The sequence below is a fragment of the Bombina bombina genome, chromosome 1, assembly GCF_027579735.1.
Source record: "Bombina bombina isolate aBomBom1 chromosome 1, aBomBom1.pri, whole genome shotgun sequence".
NCBI lineage: Eukaryota > Metazoa > Chordata > Amphibia > Anura > Bombinatoridae > Bombina > Bombina bombina.
The window spans coordinates 486,721,498-486,742,938 of record NC_069499.1 but is presented as its reverse complement, the minus strand read 5'-3'; the positions used below and the strand labels follow the sequence as shown (position 1 = coordinate 486,742,938).

Sequence of the window (21,441 nt, the reverse complement as noted above, 5' to 3'; positions counted from 1 at the left end):
AAGCCACGGGTTTTAGCCCAGCACAGCTGATGCTAGGACGTCAGATTCGCACCACTTTACCCTCTGTGGGTGTCTTTCAGCCAACTTGCTCTGTTCCTCGGATGAGGTCCTTAGGAGGGATGAAGAGGCTAAAAGGGGCTATTGATTCTTCTACGACAGGAAACACTCTGTGAGGCCTTTGCAGGAGCTGAATGTGGGGCAAAGTGTCAGAGTTAAACAGGATGATGAGAAGAAATGGAAGACGCCTGCTACGGTAATTGAGAGTTTGGGACTGGATGCCTCAGTACCACTGCCGGTGGGATCCCCTGTTTTAAGAGGGGTGCCTTCCCCTCAGCAAGATCACAGCGGGGATACTTCTTTGCTTCCAGCAGACTCTCCAGCAGATTGTATTTCATGTTGTTTATTTATATCCTCTTTAACTTGTTATTTGTTGTATACCAAACAAAACTATTTCTGTATGCTTCTTGTATACCTTGTTATTTGATGTATTAAAAAAATAAATAAAAAATGTATGCTTTGTCCTTTGAAAAGGGGGAAGATGTGATGAGAGTGGGAATGACGTCACCGGAAGGGGGCGTGTATTAGGGCCGTTATTGTCTATGTCGCAGTTATCAAGTTAGATGTGTTGTACAAGCTGTATACTTCTATGCTCTGCAAAAAAATAGCGTTGTACCTTCTATGCTGTGTCCTGCATCTCATGACAAGGGTGAAGTGCTTTTCATTTGGCAGGTTATAACTTCCATCTATGGCGGTCTGTATATAGGCATTAAAAATGCTTAATAGGCTTTACACATATGTTTATATGTTTTGATTCTCGTGCCTAATTGGAAGCACAAAATAAAATGTATATATATACAGTATATATATATATATATATATATATATATATATAAACATCCTGCCCCAGAAATAGTATAGACATCTATTGAAGATGGGAGGGCTTGGTCCCTCCATGTGTACGATAGCATGTAAACATATAACAGCACTGCCCACTGATCTCTGATCTGGGCTGAGCTGTGGTAAATAGTACCATATGCTATATTATGTAAATAATGGCGTTATTCATCTCTGCTTGGTCCAGTAAGGTATAAGTATGGTAGAGGACAACTTTACTATATGTCCCCATGCCAGGGGCGTAATTTAAAGGGACATGGAAGGGGAAACTGAAATTAACATTTGCTTGATAAGTGTAAGAACTGATGTATATATATATATATCCTTTATTGACCACAACTGGTGGTATAAGATAAACATGCACTGAAGAGGCTTTTAAGGGCTATGTCCCCTTGACTGCAAAGCAAAGTAAATGGTGTTTATTTTTTTATTAATATACATGTAAAATGAATTATGGATATCCATATTCATTATAACCCTGAGTGTGCATGTCCAGGCCAGTATTCATTTGGATTTTATTTTAACACAGAAATGATCTAAGGTACTATTTGAAAAGCAATTTTTTAAACAAAGTCTGATCTTATGAAGCTGTATATAATCTCATTTAAATAATTTTATTTATCATTTACCTTATTTCCTAAGGTATCAATAATATTTGTAGGCCATCAACATAACAAAACCTTTGTAGCCAAGCTATCATTGTTTATGGTAATGCTGTAAGTGTTAAAAAACAAAAACAAATGTCAAGCTAAAGCCTCTGAACGTTACCCATGCAATGTACATGGACAGATTTTTATAATTATACAAACATACATTGCATGTGGGTGGGGAGATGCAAGGCCGTCCCTTCAGCTGACGAGGGGAGAGATGACTTTATCTTTACAGTAGATGATAAAATATTAAACTAGAATTACATCATGACCTACATACAACATACATATTCCCCATCTGCCTTTTGAACTGGGGTGGCACAATATATCTCTGCTTCATAGCATCCAGCATGGCGCATGGCTGTGCCTGAGAGAGCCGAGCTGTTGTATTGAACGCTCCCATAACACAACACCTAATACTGATATTTGTCAGCCATGGGTAATTTCGGTTATATTTTTGTGCTACTTCATTTTCCAGCGCTTTTAATAGAAGGAAGAGCAGCAGCTTTAGAAGACGAGTCTAATGAAATTGATGGGGACGAGACGTACAGTGAGCGGCAAGCTCAAGCCCAGCAATCCGTCCACCATTCAGGTAATATACATGAACGGCATTTGAGATAAAACCATATATTGCTGCGCTGTGACGCCACATCTGCACGACTCGAGTGATATTCTGTAATTTAATTGTACATCACTGTTTAAGTATTAATAACGGCTTCAATTATTCTATGTAAACCGTATATGGATATTGTTTTATCACGTTTATTAACACCTTGAGTGCCTTGCAGCGGAACGTGTTGAGATGTCGTCAGATTACCAAGGTGTTTGGTTATGGGTTAACTCCTAGAGAAGTGACGCAGGATTGGTTTTATATACAAAACATGCATTTTTAGAACTAAGACAAGACTTGCGCAAATGTTTGCTTTTAACTCTCGAGCTACTGAATTTGACACCGTACAGGTGAACAGGTTAGCGTATTTGTGCAGCACTTGTACACACCTCCTGTGTTGAAAACATATCAACTAACCGCCTAAAAAGCTTGATGTACCAAGGAACACACCTGTGACGGGATCAAACAAAGTCTATCTATAATATTAGTAGTTTTCAAATCTCTTCTTATTAACCATTCAGGCAGTTGCAGTCCATATTAACAAGTGTCTGAAAAACAGGGTTAATTTACATTGAACAGTGTGGTTATACTGAATGTGTATATGTATATATAATTTGTGTATACTGTATATGTTTATATATATATATATATATATATATATATATATATATATATATATACATTATGTATACAGTGTGTGTATATATATATCTATCTATCATCATCATCTGCTCCTTATGAAAAGTTAAATATGCAAAAGAAGGTGTGTGTGTGTCTTATTTCCCACTTGCAGTGGGCTTTCCAGCTACCTTTTCAACAGAGCTAAACTGAGAGTTTCTAAGTAAGTTTTTAAACAGTTTTATACTGGATTTTTATATCAGTATCTGTGCATCTTATTCTTTATAGTAGTGTCTATTACATGCAGTTATATGAAAATTGGGGTATACTGTCTACAGACTGCCAAATTTCAAAGAAATCAATTCAGGCAGTTGCAGTTCAAAGTAACAAGTGTCTGAAAAACAGGGTTAATTAACCCCTTAGTGACCAGACCACTTTTCAATTTGTTGACCATCTGGGACCAAGGCTATTTTTGCATTTCTGCGATGTTTGTGTTTAACTGTTATTTTCCTCTTACTCATTTACTGTACCCACACATATTATATACCGTTTTTCTCGCCATTAAATGGACTTTCTAAAGATACCATTATTTTCATCATATCTTATAATTTACTATAAAAAAATTATAAAATATTAGGAAAAAATGAAAAAAAACCCACACTTTTTCTAACTTTGAGCCCCAAAATCTCTAACACATCTACAACCACCATAAAATACCAATGCTAAACAGTTTCTAAATTTTGTCTTGAGTTTAGAAATACCCAATGTTTACATGTTCTTTGCTTTTTTTGCAAGTTATAGGGCAATAAGTACAAGTAGCACTTTGCTATTTCAAAACCATGTTTTTTCAAAATTGGCGATAGTTACATTGTAACACCAATATCTGTCAGGAATCCCTGAATAACCCTTCAAATGTATATATTTTTTAAAAGAAGACAACCTAAGGTATTAAACTTGGGGTATTTTGACTTTTTTCATGCAACCATTTTACCACCAATCTATGCCAAAGTTTGGGGGGAAAAAAATAATTAGATTTTTTGACAAATAGCAATTTAAGAATACATTTACTGATAAAATGTTAAGGGTTACTGCCAAATAACACCCTAATATGTCTTCAGTAGCATCTCCTGGGTACAGTGATACCACCCATGTATAGGTGTGTCGGGTTCTCTGTGGGCTAAAAGCCCTTATTTTTAGAGAGCACATTCCAGTTTTTCAACTTGGAATTTTCACATCGGTCATCATGCACCCATGTCCTATTTGGGACATTTCTGAAGCTGGCCAATGGAATTTACCCCCATCAAACCATATATTTTTGAAAAGTAGACACCCTAGGGTATTTCAAATGCTGGTATTTTAACACTTTCCATGCACTAATTCAACCACTAGTCTTTGTCAAACTTTAGGGTAGTTATTTTTTTGTGTTATTTTTCACACACATTGTATTTTAGGCATACATTTTCAGTTCCTGTTATGTGTTACTGCCAAAAACCACCTCAATATGTGCTCAACAACATCTCCTGAGTACAGTGATACCACCTATGTATAGGTGTGTCGGGTTCTCTGGGGGCTAAATGGCCTTATTTTTAGGTAGCGCATTCCAGTTTTTCAACTTGGAATTTTCACATCGGTCATCATGCACCCATGTCCTATTTGGGACATTTCTGAAGCTGGCCAATGGAATTTACCCCATCAAACCATATATTTTTGAAAAGTAGACACCCTAGGGTATTTCAAATGCTGGTATTTTAACACTTTCCATGCACTAATTCAAACACTAGTCTTTGTCAAACTTTTGGGTAGTCATTTTTTTGTGTTATTTTTCACACACATTTTACTTTAGGCATGTATTTTCAGTTCCTGTTATGTGTTACTGCCAAAAACCACCTCAATATGTGTTCAACAACATATCCTGAGTACAGTGATACCACCTATGTGTAGGTGTGTCGGGTTCTCTGGGGGCTAAAAGGCCTTATTTTTAGGTAGCGCATTCCAGTTTTTCAACTTGGAATTTTCACATCGGTCATCATGCACCCATGTCCTATTTGGGACATTTCTGAAGCTGGCCAATGGAATTTACCCCCATCAAACCATATATTTTTGAAAAGTAGACACCCTAGGGTTTTTCAAATGCTGGTATTTTAACACTTTCCATGCACTAATTCAACCACTAGTCTTTGTCAAACTTTTGGGTAGTCATTTTTTTGTGTTATTTTTCACACACATTGTACTTTAGGCATGTATTTTCAGTTCCTGTTATGTGTTACTGCCAAAAACCACCTCAATATGTGTTCAACAACATCTCCTGAGTACAGTGATACCACCTATGTGTAGGTGTGTCGGGTTCTCTGGGGGCTAAAAGGCCTTATTTTTAGGTAGCGCATTCCAGTTTTTCAACTTGGAATTTTCACATCAGTCATCATGCACCCATGTCCTATTTGGGACATTTCTGAAGCTGGCCAATGGAATTAACCCCCATCAAACCATATATTTTTGAAAAGTAGACACCCTAGGGTTTTTCAAATGCTGGTATTTTAACACTTTCCATGCACTAATTCAACCACCAGTCTTTGTCAAACTGTTGGGTAGTCATTTTTTTGTGTTATTTTTCACACACATTGTACTTTAGACATGGATTTTCAGTTCCTGTTATGTGTTACTGCCAAAAAACACCTCAATATGTGTTCAACAACCTCTCCTGAGTACAGTGATACCACCCATGTATAGGTGTGTTGGTTTCTCTGGGGGCTAAAAGGCCTTATTTTTAGGAAGCCCATTCCATTTTTTCCACTTTGAATTTTCACATCCCATGCACCCATGTCCTATTTAAGACATTTCTGAAGCCGGCCAATGTAATTTACCTCAATCAAACCATATATTTTTGAAAAGTAGACATCCTAGGGTATTTCAAATGCAGGTATTTTAACACTTTCCATGCACTAATTCAACCACTAGTCTTTGTCAAACTATTGGGCATTCATATTTTTGTGTTATTGTTCACATACATTGTACTTTAGACATGGATTCACAGCTCCTGTTATGTGTTACTACCAAAGAAGACAGCAATATGTGGTCACCAACATCTCCTGAGTTCAGTGATACCACCTATGCATAGGTTTGGTGGCTTGTTTGGGGGGTGCAATGCCAAATGTCTGACATGCGTTTGTGATTTTTTTTCGCATTTAACATATTTTCTTTGCCTATCGTCTTTTTTGGGGGGTCTTTTAACATACCGCAATTTATTTGTTTTCCATGAATGTGCATATATTTGAAAAGTTGACACCCCAAGGTATTGTATATGGTGTGCTTTGATGCCTTTGAAGCAACCGTTTTAGCCCAAAAAATTGGAGAAAGTGTATGGTGGTTATTTTTCAATTTTAATTTTTACAGACTACATTGCTTTTTGACTATGATTTAGGAGAGACTGTTGTAAGTTATTGCAAAAGAATACTTCAGGTTGTTTTCTGCAAGGCACCCTGAGTACACCTATGCCCCCCATGCATAGGTTTGCCAGGATTTTGGGAAGGTTATGTTACAATGTTATGACTTGTGATCTTAGTTATTAACAATGAGAGTATTTCTTCTGATAGGCCTATCTTTAGTTTGGGGCCTATCACATACCCCACTTTTATTTATTGCCATGAAAGTGTATATTTTTGAAATGTTGACACCCCAAGGTATTGTATATGGTGTGCTTTGATGCCTTTGAAGCAACCGTTTTAGCCCAAAAAATTGGAGAAAGTGTATGGTGGTTATTTTTCAATTTTAACTTTTAAAAACGCATTGCTTTTTTACTATGATTTAGGAGAGACTGTTGTAAGTTATTGCAAAAGAATACTTCAGGTTGTTTTCTGCAAGGCACCCTGAGTACACCTATGCCCCCATGCATAGGTTTGCCAGGATTTTGGGAAGGTTATGTTACAATTTTATGACTTGTGATTTTAGTTATTAACAATGAGAGTATTTCTTCTGATAGGCCTATCTTTAGTTTGTGGCCTATCGCATACCCCACTTTTATTTATTGCCATGAAAGTGTATATTTTTGAAATATTGACACCCCAAGGTATTGTATATGGTGTGCTTTGATGCCTTTGAAGCAACCGTTTTAGCCCAAAAAATTGGAGAAAGTGTATGGTGGTAATTTTTCAATTTTCATTTTTACAGACACATTGCTTTTTGACTATGATTTAGGAGAGACTGTTGTAAGTTATTACAAAAACATACTTCAGGTTGTTTTTTGCAAGGCACCCTGAGAACACCTATGTCCCCCATGCATAGGTTTGACAGGGGTTTTGGTTAAAAAAAAAAACAGGCCCAATTTTAGAAAAGTAGTGAAATGTAAAAATCTGGCACAGTAAAAGTAAAAAAAAACAAAAAAACATCTAACAGTAAACATAACCAAAAAAAAAATAAATATATATATATAACAGCAAATGTATTTATTTTTTTAAAAATTGACCATTGTATGGTACCGCTTGAAGCAGTCCCCAATGCAGAGTGCAGGCTGTCCAGGGCAATCAGGACAGTGATATATGGTGTCCCTTCTCTTCCCCCTCTTGGTACAGACTCTGCATTTTTTTTGTGGTTTCTGCTTTGCGGCAGTAGGGGGGATTTTAAAAATAAAATGAGTAGCCCCAACTCTGCTCTCTCCCATCACCGCCCGGGGAGCAGGTGCATCATGGTACAAAATCCCAGTAATAATCTGGAGCTGAAACTGTAAAAAAGTTTTTTTAACTCTGGGGTTTGCTTTTTTGAACAACAAAAAAGCGTTGTGGGTTGCAATCTGCATTAGGTAAATTGCAACCTTTTTGTACCAGGCCCTTGTCTTCCGCATAATTAGGTAGGGCTGCAGCAGCTGATCAGCCAGATCAACCCCACCCATATGCCGGTTATAAGACTTGATGCACACTGGCTTCCTTATGATCTCAGCTCTGCCACGTACAGAAACCGCCACCGTCCTCTCTGTGTGGATGGTGGTAAGAAGGTATACATCCTTCTTGTCTCTGTACTTAAGTGCCAACAGCTCCTCTTGGCGCAGAGCTGAGGTCTCCCCCCTTCGTAGCCGGGTGCGTACAAGTTGTCCTGGGAAACCTGCGCGGTTCTTTTTAATTGTACCGCAAGCTACTGTATCAAAGCAATACAGTAGCTTGAACAAAAGGACACTTGTATAAAAATTGTCTAAGTACAAGTGATACCCTTTGTTCATTAGGGGTAATATCAGGTCCCAGACAATCTTGCCAGTGGTTCCCATATGTTCTGGGCAACCTGGAGGGTCAAGGTGGCTATCCTTTTCCTCATACACCCGGAAGGCCTGAGTATACCCAGTCTCGCTGTCACAGAGCTTATACACCTTTACCCCATATCTGGAGCGTTTGGAAGGAATATACTGCTTGAATCCCAGCCTTCCCTTATACTTCATTAGGGATTCATCAACGCATATATTCCTTCCAGGTGTATAAGCCTCTGCAAACCTGGCAGAAAAGTGGGTTATCAGGGGGCGGATTTTATACGGCCTGTCAAATTGGGAATGCTCCCTAGGGGGGCACAGTCTGTTGTCGCTGAAGTGCATGAAATGCAGAATCATTTCATACCTCTTCCTCGACATAGTCTGGGAGAAAATGGGGGTAGAGCAGATGGGGCTACTACTCCAGAGGCATCTGACTCTGACGCAAGGATGGCATACGCCTCCTCAGCACTATATCTTTTCTGTGACATTTTTGTATCTGTCACAGAAAACAATTACTAAAAAAATTAAATTAACTAAATTAATTAACTAAATTAACTAGCAAAAAAGTACAGCTATGCTACTGCCAGTGATTTATAGCGATCACTGGCAAGCTAGGGGTTAATGTCTCTGAAAATTAAATTAAATTAACTAAATGTTTCTGAAAAGAGCCTTTGGGTTTTTAAAAAATTACAACAACAAAATTAACCCCTAAAAAAAATGCACAGACAGCAAAAAAGTACAGCTATGCAACTGCCAGTGATTTATAGCGATCACTGGCAAGCTAGGGGTTAATGGCTCTGAAAATTAAATTAAATTAACTAAATGTTTCTGAAAAAAGCCTTTGGGTTTTTAAAAAATGACAACAACAAAATTAACCCCTAAAAAAATGCACAGACAGCAAAAAAGTACAGCTATGCAACTGCCAGTGATTTATCGCAATCACTGGCAAGCTAGGGGTTAATGGCTCTGAAAATTAAATTAAATTAACTAAATATTTCTGAAAAGAGCCTTTGGGTTTTTAAAAAATTATAACCCCTAAAAAAATGCACAGACAGCAAAATGCAGCAAAAAAAAAGTGCACCTATGCTACTGCCAGTGATATATAGTGATCACTGGCAAGCTAGGGGTTACTGGCTCTGAAAAGAGCCTTTGGTTCTATATTTTTTAACAAATAAAATAAATAAATCTCTCTCTCTGCTAAATACAGGTCTCTCTCTCTCTCCAACAAAATGGCAAGTGAGGAGAGGGAGGGAGATCCACACTGATCATAGTCAATATTTACAAATATTGACATGATCAGACAAATGGGGTATTTTATTATTATTATTTTTTTTAGGGTGGGAGGCTCAGATTGGGTGACCCTAGCTTGATGATGCAGGCTAGGGACACCCCCAGAGGCCCTATGATGCACTGGGCATCGCCATCTTGGATGCCTAGTGAAGGGGGAGGGGGGGGCTATTTGGGCTTTTTTTTTATTTTATCCATTTTTTTTTTAATTTTTATTTATTGTTTGATAACTAACTAAGTGCCTCGACCCACGAGGCACTTAGCACACAAGCAGAGCATCGGAAGCGTGTCCGATCGCTTCCGATGCTCTGAAACACTGCCGGGCTCCACGTGGAGCGAAACCGGAAGTGATCACTCGTGGGGGAGTGATCAATCCGGTCCCGGCACTCGGGAACAGTATTGCAGGATGCCTAGACATCAAGGCAAGCCTGCAATACTGTTAGAGCAGCTGGAAGCGATTTCGATCGCTTCCAGTGCTCTGTTTAACCGACGACGTATGCCATACGTCCTCGGTCGTTAAGTGATTTTTTTTTGAGGACGTATGACATACGTCGTTGGTCGTTAAGGGGTTAAAGGGACATGAAACCCAAATTTTTTCTTTCATGATTTAGAAAGAGCATACAATTATAAACAACTTTCTAATTTACTTCTATTATCTATTTTGCTTCATTCTCTTGATATTCTTTGCTGAAAAGCATATCTAGATATGTTTAGTAGCTGCTGATTGGTAGCTGCACATAGATGCCTCCTGTGATTGGTTCACTGTGTGCATTGCTATTTCTTCATTAAAGTATATCTAAAGAATAAAGCAAATTAGGTAATAGAAGTAAATTGGAAAGTTGTTTAAAATTATATTCTCTACCTTAATCATGAAAGAAAATGTTTGGGTATAGTGTCCCTTTATTAACATTAAACAGTGTGTATATAATGCATGTTATATGTATATAATTTGTTTATGTATATAAAATCTATCTCCTGACATCTTAGTAATTCAGATATTTGCAGTATCACCCTTAGCTATTTTATAGTATACAAGTACTTTGTTATCCGCTTCTATGATCCCACTGGGCCACTGGTTTTCAAACCTGTCCTCAGGCCTCCCAAACAGGCCAGATTTTCAGGATTACATTGGGTGAGAGCAGGTAAAATAACCATCGCCTAGATTACGAGTCTTGAGTTAGCCTTAAAAAGCAGCGTTGAGAGGTCCCAACGCTGCTATTTAACGCCCGCTGGTATTACGAGTCTGGCAGGTAAAGGTGTACCGCTCACTTTTTTTACGCGACTCGAGCATACAGCAAATTCACTTACGTCAATTGCGTATCCTATATTTTTAATAGGATTTTCCTAACGCCGGTATTACGAGTCTTGGAAAAAGTGAGCGGTACACCCTCTCCTGTCAAGACTCCTACCGCATTTAAAAGTCAGTAGTTAAGAGTTTTATGGGCTAACGCCGTAGCATAAAACTCTTAACTAAAGTGCTATAAAGTACACTAACACCCATAAACTACTTATTAACCCCTAAACTGAGCCCCCCTACATCGCAAACACTAAAATACAATTTTTAACCCCTAATCTGCCTACCGGACATCGCCGCAACTTCAATAAACATATTAACCCCTAAACCGCCGCACTCCTGCCTCGCAAACATTAGTTACATTTTATTAACCCCTAATTTGCCATCCCTAACATCGCTGACACCTACCTACATTTCAAAAAGCAGAGTGGGTAGCAATAGCACTACACAAATATATGGGTTGCTCTGTGTGTATTACTGAAATTTCAGTTTACTGGGAGCTAGAGTGCTTGTGCACAAGAACAAATGTTACATAAAGTCAGAACAGCCCTGAGAGGGGTCTCTGGACTCATGTGTCTATGGTTGATGTTCTCTAATTAAAGGGTTACAGAAGTGCTACTCAAGTGCATTCTTTTGAGTCCAGAGACCCCTCTCAGGGCTTTTCTGACTTTATGTAACACCTACCTACATTTATTAACCCCTAATCTGCTGCCCTCAACGTCGCCGATACTATATTAAATGTATTAACCCCTAAACCTAAGTCTAACCCTAACCCCCCCCCAACTTAAATATAATGTAACTTAGGTTAGGGTTTATTTTACAGGTAAATTTTTACTTATTTTAGCTAGGTAGTTATTAAATTGTTAATAACTATTTAATAACTATTCTACCTAGTTAAAATAAATTCAAAGTTGCCTATAAAATAAAAATAAACCCTGAGATAGCTACAATGTAAGTATTAGTTATATTGTATCTATCTTAGGGTTTATTTTATAGGTAAGTATTTAGTTTTAAATAGGAATAATTTAGTTAATTGTAGTAATTTTATTTAGATTTTTTTTAAAATTTTATTTAAGTTAGGGTGGTTAGGGTTAGACTTAGATTTAGCGGTTATTATATTTATTATAGTGGTGGTGACGTTGGGGGAGGCAGATTAGGGGTTAATAAGTGTAGGTAGGTGGCGGCAGATTAGGGGTTAATAAATATAATGTAGGGTTCGGCGATGTTGGGGGCAGCAGATTAGGGGTTCATAAGTATAATGTAGGTGGCGGCGGTGGCGGGGACGGCAGATTAAGGGTTAATAAGTGTAAGATTAGGGCTGTTTAGACTCAGGGTTCATGTTAGTGTGTAGACATAAAATGTATTTCCCCATAGCAATCAATGGGGCTGCGTTAGGAGCTGAATGCTGCTTTATTGCAGGTGTTAGTTTTTTTTTCAGCCGATCTGCCCCATTGATTCCTATGGGGAAATCGTGCACGAGCACGTTCAGCCAGCTCACCGCTACCGTAAGCAACGCTGGTATTGAGGTGAAATGTGGTTTTAAATTTTGCACTCAGCTCACTTTTTTGCGGCTAACGCCGGGTTTAATAAAACCTGTAATACCTGCGTTGTCTGTAGGTGAGCGGTGAGCATAAACTGCGCGTTAGCACCGCAAGCCTTACCGACAAAAACTCGTAATTTTGCCGCATGTTTACTAATCTGCTGATTATTTTACCTGTGTTCTAGTTCAGATATCCTCAAAATCTGACCTGTTAGGGAGGCCTGAGGAGAGGTTTGAAAAAAAGTGGTTTAGGCCCTTGTAATTTATTTTAGAAAGTCTCCATTGTTCTCTTACAGTTTAAATTTTAAAAAAGTTTTACAGTTAAAACACAAGTTTAAAAACAATCCATTTATAAAGAGACTTTTAAGGGACAGTTAAGTCAAAACTTTCAGGATTCAGATAGGATATGCAATTTACTTTTATCATCAAATTTGCTTTGTTATCTTGGTATTCTTTGTTGAAAGCTAAACCTAGGTAGGCTCAAACTGACTTCTAAGCTGTTGAAGGCCGCTTCTTATCTCATTGCATTTTGACAGTCTTTCACATTTAAACACTTCTAGTTCAATTGCCATATAGATAACTTGGTGCTCACTCCTGTGGAGTTATTTATGAGTCAGCACTGATTGCCTAAAATGCAAGTCTGTAAAATGAACTGCAGTCTGCAGAGGTTTATATACAAGATAATCACAAAGTGTATTAAAGGGATACTAAACCCAATTTTTTTCTTTCATGATTCAGATAGAGAATGAGATTTTAAGCATCTTTCTAATTTATTCTATTATCAATTTTTCTTTGTTCTCTTTCTATCTTTTTTTGAAAAAGCAGAAAACTAAGAACTGGGTAGCGCTTGCTGATTGGTGGGTACTTTTTCAAATAAAGATAGCAACAGAACGTAGAAAATGTGATAATAGAAGTAAATTAGAAAGTTGGTTAAAATTGCATGCTCTATCTAAATCTCACAATGAAAAAAAATGGGTCTAGTATCCCTTTAATATAACAGTGTTGGTTATGCAAAACTGGAGAATAGGTAATAAAGGTATTATCTATATTTAAACAAACGTTTTCAAAAAGACTGTCCCTTTAAATACATTGAACAGGTCCAGTAAATAAATATATAGTCTGTTAAAACAATAGAAAATCATAATTTTAGTACAGATTTACTTTGTTACATGAGCAACTAAACTAGGTGCTTATGTATATATAGTCAGTGATACCAAGATCACCAATGTAATTGTATGCTAAATGGATACAAGTACCAGGAAAACTTTGAGAAGACAGTATATCAAGTTATTTGTTCAGATATTTTGCTTCTGTTAGGGAGAACTGGCAACTGAGTAGCCCATGTACAGCAACTCTGCCCCCTTTGAAATGTTATAAGTGATATTTTCAAAAACAACAGAAATAAAGCACACAGGAAAAGTAAAATAAGCATATAGTATTCAGATAAAACACAACACTTCCTCTATGCCTCTTGAATCAGAGATTTCAGCTTTGAGATTTATATGGGCTATGTACTGTACAGTACTCCTGAGCATAGCTAGTCACTGCTGCTTGCAGGACCATAAAAACAAACAAACTAAATATTTAAAGTGAAGGTAAACTTTGATGAATGAAAGCCCGTTTTTTAAAAATACTATTAAAAACAGGGGCACTTTCATTCATCAAAGTTTACAAAGCAGGCGTTTTGATTAAAAACTTACCTCTCTTCTTTGCACAGCCAGAACAGCTTCCCCCACCCATCTCTTCACACGTCATCAATGACTAATGCAGCTTCCTCCAATCACGGCATGGCCTCAGGCAATTACTACCCTGGGGGGAAAGCCATGATTGGAGGAAGCTGGATTACTCATTGATGACGTGTGAAGAGAGGATCTCCGTGTGGGGGAAGCTGCTCTGGCTGTGAAAAAAACAAAGGTAAGTTTTTAATCAAAACGGCTGCCTTCTAAACTTTGATGAATGAAAGTGCCCCTGTTTTTAATAGTATTTAAAAAAAAAACGGGCTTTCATTCATCAAAGTTTACCTTCACTTTAAGTAAATGAGTGAGAGAAAATTATTAGATGCTGGATACAATTTCTATATGCACAGGAGATAAAAGAATGTGGTTACCTACACCTTGGGTGGTACTTTAATGAGTTGGCAGTTCCTATATATGAATGTACCTCTATATATGATTGTTAATCTCCTTTGAGTATAGTAAATACAGGCAGCTGTATAAATATTTGCTCTTACATTGCTGATCTAAACAAGCATTTGCTACATAAATGCACACAAAGTACCACTGCTAGCAGTAGGTGGCTGGTCTGCAAGCAGCTCCAGCAGAGCCTGTTTCATCCTCCAAAACAATACAGAGGTAACAAATATTCACTACCTTACTCAACAAATTTTATTTTTTTTGGCTGCAGTAGGCTGCATGGTCAGTAGCAGAGATGAAAAGTGACACATCACATGCTGTAAAATAAATGTATTTGCTATATGTTTCCAAATGCTACCACACAGGGATGTGCCAAGGGTACTTGCTACACCGGTGCAGAAATATTTCCCCCAGAAAAGCGCAGAAAATTCAAATCTTATGCTGTGTGCATGCCAGAGTATCACAGTGACAATGGAAACCTAGGATACACACAGCATAGGTATGGAATTAATCAACCTTCTACTCAGTCTGAAACATTTCTTAATAGTATTGAAAGTTTAATGCAACTAGGCTATCAGTGGTTGGGGGAATGGCAGTAGACAAAAACTCACAGTTCCAATTCCAGGAGCTAGTTTTTTTTTTTTTTTTAATTTTTTATAACTTTATTAGAAAAAACATATATAATATACAAAATAACAGTGAAGAGAAAAAAAGGTGGAAGATGCACAGTGCATCACACTCCTAAACATAAAATGCCATTTAGCATATTGTTACTGCCATTGGTAAATTAGCGATCACAGTCGCTTAATATCCCAATATTCCCCTTTCTTTCACTTCACTCTTCTTCCACTAAAATAAATCGTTCTATAATCAAACCACTAAATAACTTCATACAGTTATCTTATTCTTTGAGTAGGTGTAAAGCCTATCTAATCCTAACCCCTCTCTGCCCCTCCAAACACAAACCACAACAACAAAAAAACAAAAAAAAAAGGAGGGGAAAAAGGGGCAAACTACCCCATTATTCCCCACTCCCCTCAGACAATGGGATTATTTGTGATATATTTAACACAGCTTCTTCCCCAATATACTTAATAAATTCTACCAGGAATGCTTGTCTGAGTACCTTTTTTTTAACTTCTCCTATAGAAGGAATCTTGTTATTAATCCAGTTTGCATAAAATAAGGATCTTGTTAAGATTATAACCCATTGTATAAATTTAGTATTAGCCCCCCAATTTGCCTCCCTATTTAAGAAGATGGAATTTTTTTCTGTCAATTGAATCTTCTTCTTTATTATCATCAATAGTAAATATTCAATTTTATCCCACAGCTGTCTGACCTTGGGGCATGAGAACACCATATGAATTATAGATGGATCTACTTTCCCACATTTTACACATTTGTTGACTATTGAATTGTTCCACTTTTGTACCCTTCTTGGGGTTATGTAATCGAAGTGTATTAATCTGAAATGAGATTCTCTCAGTTTAGATGACTTTGTAATATTCTTAATAATTTTAAAACTCTTAAGAATAATCTCACTGGTTCTAAGGTTATAACTACTCCACCTATTAGTATATTCTTCAATAGCTCTTTCCGTTTCTGGGGTTTGTAGTATGCTATATAGAATGGATAAGAGACCCTTTTTAACTCTTGGATGTTTGTGAATTATTCTTGGTTCTTTGGCTAACATTTGAAGCAGATAATGTTTTGCTTGAAAATAATAAAACTTGTCTGATGATGGAACTTCATATTTTATCTGAAACTCCCTGAAATTGTATGGGCGTGACAATAGAGGGTTGACCAATTGGTTTATGTATATAATATTCTTTAGCTTCCAGCGATGAAATACCTCATTACTTAAACCTGGGATGAATCTAGGATTCCCCAAGAGGGGTGAATATTTAGTGATCATATGTCCATGGCCTACCGATCTCATTACCACCCTCCAAGCCCTTATATCTTTATACAAAGGGTGTGTGCGAATTCTAGTACCGAGTTCCCTATCTGAAGCATGCAAAATAAATGGCAAGGATAGTGGCGCACAAACTGCTTCCTCCATTTTGCCGTTCGAGAAGTTGTCCGTGTATGTTAACCAATCTAATGAGTATCTTATTAAAGCTGCATTGTTATAATTTTTTAAGTTGGGTAGAGCCAATCCCCCTTTAGAGATTGGAAGATATAATTTCTCTAATCTAATCCTCGTTTTTTTCCCTTTCCACAAAAAATGTTGAATTTCTTTCAGGAAATTACAACTATCTACATCTTTTATCAACTTTGGAAGCATTCTAATCAAATAAAGAATTCTAGGTAAAATTAACATTTTAAATACTGCCACCCTTCCCAATAATGAAAGCGGCATATTAATCCAATGTTTTAATCTTTCTATGTTATGTTGAAGAACCAGAGCAAAATTTAATTCATACCATTTAGCTGGGTTTGCTGATAAATAAATTCCCAAGTAACTTAATTTCTGTGTTTCTATAAATTGATATGTTTGAGAGTCTAATAATTTCTTTAACCACAGAATTTTGGATGTAGAATAATTGATTTTATAACCTGATACCTCTCCGTAGAGATCCAGTATTTCCATTATTCCCTTAACATATTTACCTGGGGACGAAACAAACATTAAGAGATCGTCCGCAAAGAGCAAAATTTTCACTCTTTCTTGGCCAATCTCAGAACCTACTAAAAAACTTCTAAGAAGAATAGCCAACGGCTCCAATATTAGATCAAGAAGCAGTGGGGACATAGGGCAGCCCTGCCTTGTACCCCTCTTTCGGGGAAAGGGGGAAGATAAATAGCTATTGACCAAAACCAAAGCTTCTGAATCAGAATATACATTCGCTATTAATCCCAGGAACTCACCCTCCAAACCATATCTTGCCAATACTTCCATCATGAAGGCCCACTCGACTCTGTCGAAGGCCTTCTCTGCATCCAAAGATAGCAGGAAGGCCTCCGGCAGAACCGGGTCACCCTCCCCATAGTTATGATCACTATATTTACATATTACTTGAAGTATCTTCCTTATATTCATTTCTGGGGTTCTTCTTACTACAAAGTTCGCCTGATCAATATGAAGTAAATTTGGAAGGATAGTTTTAAGTCTATCAGCCATTATTTTAATCAATATCTTGTAATCAAGATTCAAGAGAGAGATTGGCCTGTAAGAAGAAAGTTGTGTCACATCATTTCCCTCTTTGGGAAGGAGGATAATATTAGCTGACTTAAATTGTGCAGAGATCTTTTGACTATGTATAAGGAAGTGATTATATACTTCCTCCAAAGTTTTTACAATATCCTCCTTGAGGCATAGATAGAATTCTAATGGCAAGCCATCTGGCCCAGGTGCCTTCCCTTTACTCATAGCCTTTAAGGTGTTTGAAATATCTGTCTTGGTAATAGGTGCATTAAGCTCCATTTTATCCTCCTCTGAGATTTTTGGAAGCTTAATATTTGTTAGGAACCTCTGGATAATTTCTATTTTAGGAGATTGTGATAAATATAAATCTGCAAAATATTTCTGAAATAGTAATGTAATCTCTTCCACTTTATTCTGTATTTCTTCTACAAGATACGACGAGTCCACGGATTACATCCTTACTTGTGGGATATTATCCTCCTGCTAACAGGAAGTGGCAAAGAGCACCACAGCAGAGCTGTATATATAGCTCCTCCCTTTCCTCCACCCCCAGTCATTCTCTTTACCTGTGTTATACTAGGAAGAGGTAAAGTAAGGTGGAGGGAGCTATATCTACCCTGGCTAAGCGTACAACTATACCTATTGAGGACAGTTCTGCTTTCAAAGACCCTATGGATAAAAAGTTAGAGGGTCTTCTAAAGAAATTATTTATTCATCAGGGTTTTCTTTTACAACCTACGGCTTGCATTGTTCCAGTTACTACTGCAGCAGCTTTTTGGCTTGATGCTCTAGAAGAGTGTCTGAAGGTTGAGACTCCAGATGACATTTTGGATAGTATTAAAAAACAGGGTGGAGTGAGTGCACCTGGAATTAGAATTAAAAGTGAATGTTTATAAGGATGAGCTCAAACCCTAAAGATAGACAATTGTTCCTCCAAACAATTGTCAGTAGAGAAATAGTAAAAAACTGATAAGGGGAGCTTTAGTTTGTATACAATTCGTTTAGTAAAAAATGTTTGTTGTTAGAATAAAATCAAAATATTGTAGACATAAATGTGTAGGTATTACAATATGCTTAGTTTAAAAAATACCTTTGTGAAGTGAAAAATAAGTGACTATACTTCTAAGGTAATGTAGAACTGTATTTAGGATTGTTTGTTTACTACAAATATGTATACAATTAAAAAACGTACAGTATAGAAGTTTAAACCAAATTTAATATGATATTGAAATAAAAGACATTTGATTGACAACGTTGTCTAAAGATAGCTAAAAAATATATGAGCTCAAAAAATTGATATAGTTAAAAATAATATAGTAAAAAAAGATCTTTCTTTTAAAAGCTTCCTTGTTTTGAAAGTTCTTTTTCAGTTCCTTTGAAACTGATTTATCTCACTGCAGTGGATATAATACTTTTGCCTATATTGACTTGGTGAGTGATCAGCTTTTATTCAAACACTATTCAAAATCTCAATTTGGGTAAATAACTTGATATAGAGATTTCAAGGCCTATGGCTTATATGAGCAGTCAATATCCTTGGCTGAAACAATAGATAAAAAGTACCTTTAGCTGAATTTCAAACCGCAATGGAAGTGAACAGGACTTGTAGCCGCCCTCCCGGTTCTGCGTGTCGTGATTAGCTGGGGTTAGAGCTGAGTGGTAGGCTACGGCCGATACGTGTAGATTTGCACAACACTACCACTCTACACTGAGTTTGAACCACACAGTTTTAGCCCTTTGAACTTTTGAAAGCCTCTTTTGAGCCATTTGAACATTTGCACAGCAACCGCAACATTACCGGACTTTGCTGCTAAATGATACAGTAACGGCTGTCAATCACAAACAAAACTGTGTCTGTGAACTCTATAGCTTTCACAATCCTGTCTGGGACATAAAATCTGCGAATTTGTGAAAGAGCAAATCTTACCAACTATTACTACAGTAAAGACTTTCTTTCTTTGCTCAGGCTTGGGCAAGAGATGTTCAGGATCCCTGGGCACTGGAAATCGTGACCCACGGGTATCAACTGGAATTCAAGGATTTTCTCCCAAGAGGGAGGTTTCATCTTTCACGATTATCTGTAGACCAGATAAAAAGAGAGGCGTTTTTACGCTGTGTAAAAGACCTCTTTACCATGGGAGTAATTTGCCCCGTTCCAAAACTGGAACAGGGGCAGGGGTTTTACTCAAATCTTTTTGTGGTTCCCAAAAAAGAGGGAACTTTCAGACCCATTTTAGATCTCAAGTGTCTAAACAAGTTTCTCAGAGTTCCATCATTCAAGATGGAGACTATACGAAAAATATTACCTATGATCCAGGATGGTCAATATATGACTACCGTGGACTTGAAGGATGCATATCTTCATATTCCTATTCACAAGGATCATCATCAGTTCTTAAGGTTTGCCTTTCTGGATAAACATTATCAGTTTGTGGCTCTTCCTTTCGGGTTGGCCACAGCACCCAGGATCTTCACAAAGGTTCTAGGGTCCCTTCTGGCGGTTCTCAGACCACGGGGCATAGCAGTAGCGCCTTATCTGGATGATATTCTGATTCAGGCGTCCACTTATCAACTGACAAAATCTCACACGGACACAGTGTTGTCTTTTCTGAGAACTTACGGCTGGAAGGTGAACATAGAAAAGAGTTCACTAGTTCCACGGACAAGGGTTCCCTTCTTGATTCTAAATACTTGCCGAGCACTTCAGTCCATTCCTCGGCCATCAGTGGCTCAGTGTATGGAGGTAATCAGATTAATGGTAGCGGCAATGGACATCATTCCGTTTGCTCGCTTTCATCTCAGACCACTGCAGCTGTGCATGCTTGGACAGTGGAATGGAGATTATGCGAATTTATCTCCTCAGATAAATCTGGATCAAGAGACCAGAGATTCTCTTATTTGGTGGTTGTCGCCGGATCATCTGTCCCAGGGGACTTGTTTCCGTAGACCCTCGTGGGTGATAGTGACAACGGACGCCAGCCTACTGGGCTGGGGTGCAGTCTGGAATTCCCTGAAGGCTCAGGATGTTTGGACTCAGGTGGAGTCTCTACTTCCAATCAATATTCTTGAACTGAGAGCGATATTCAATGCGCTTCAGGCGTGGCCTCAGTTGGCTTCGGCCAGATTCATCAGATTCCAGATGGACAATATCACGACTTTGGCATATATCAGTCATCAGGGGGGAACAAGGAGTTCCTTAGCGATGATAGAAGTATCAAAGATGGGCGGAGGCCCTCTCTTGCTATCTATCAGCGATCTACATCCCAGGAGTAGAGAACTGGGAAGCGGATTTTCTAAGTCGTCAGACTTTTCATCCGGGGGAGTGGGAACTCCACCCGGAGGTGTTTGCCTCATTGATTCTCCAATGGGGCAGACCAGAATTAGATCTGATGGCATCTCTGTCAGGGTGCCAGGAATCAGACTGAGACGAGAAGTGCAAAAATAATCACACCTTTATTTATAGCAAAAAATTCTAAAATATAGTATTTATTTGGTATCTCACAGCGCTCAAAAGCTGCTATTCCTAATAGCTCCTAGGAGCAAAGGAAACCTAGCTTCCCTTAAGTGATAAGTAATGGGATTGAGTGACCCTGGAGCGCCTAATGAAAGGCCAAGGAATATAGTTAAGGACTTGTGGAACTAGATAATTTGATGCAAATGTTAAAAATGAATATTAAGAAGAATGATATTGAGATGATAAAAATGTCAACTCTAATTGATTAGACTAGAGAATGACTATTTATTTAAATATATTATTAAAAATGATAGGATAATATAATGTGGTCAATATGATACAAAAATAATGTATAATAAATTAAAAGCAATAGATTATAAGCATGGATCCATGTTACATACAATAAAAACACAATTTTAAAACACAATGTTAAAATAAATAATGAATATGATCACAGGATTACAATAAGAAATAATGATGTCCAATCAACAATGATGTCCAATCAACAATCAACAACTGATAAATGTTAATCACAGTACAGCATCGGTGACTGATGACAAGGGTACAATTGATGACAGGGGTGC

The 21,441-nt window shown here is 37.6% G+C and overlaps 1 protein-coding gene across 1 annotated transcript in view; it reads left to right on the top strand.

The window, feature by feature from the left end:
- The first annotated feature begins 1,821 nt into the window (after positions 1-1,821).
- Positions 1,822-21,441, top strand: part of FAM171B (family with sequence similarity 171 member B) — a 403,258-nt gene continuing 383,638 nt past the window's right edge. Inside the window, exon 1 of the mRNA XM_053712851.1 lies at positions 1,822-2,136. Within this exon, the coding sequence (XP_053568826.1) occupies positions 1,980-2,136 (157 nt within the window). The 5' untranslated portion in view covers positions 1,822-1,979. The remainder of the gene's footprint in view (positions 2,137-21,441) is intronic.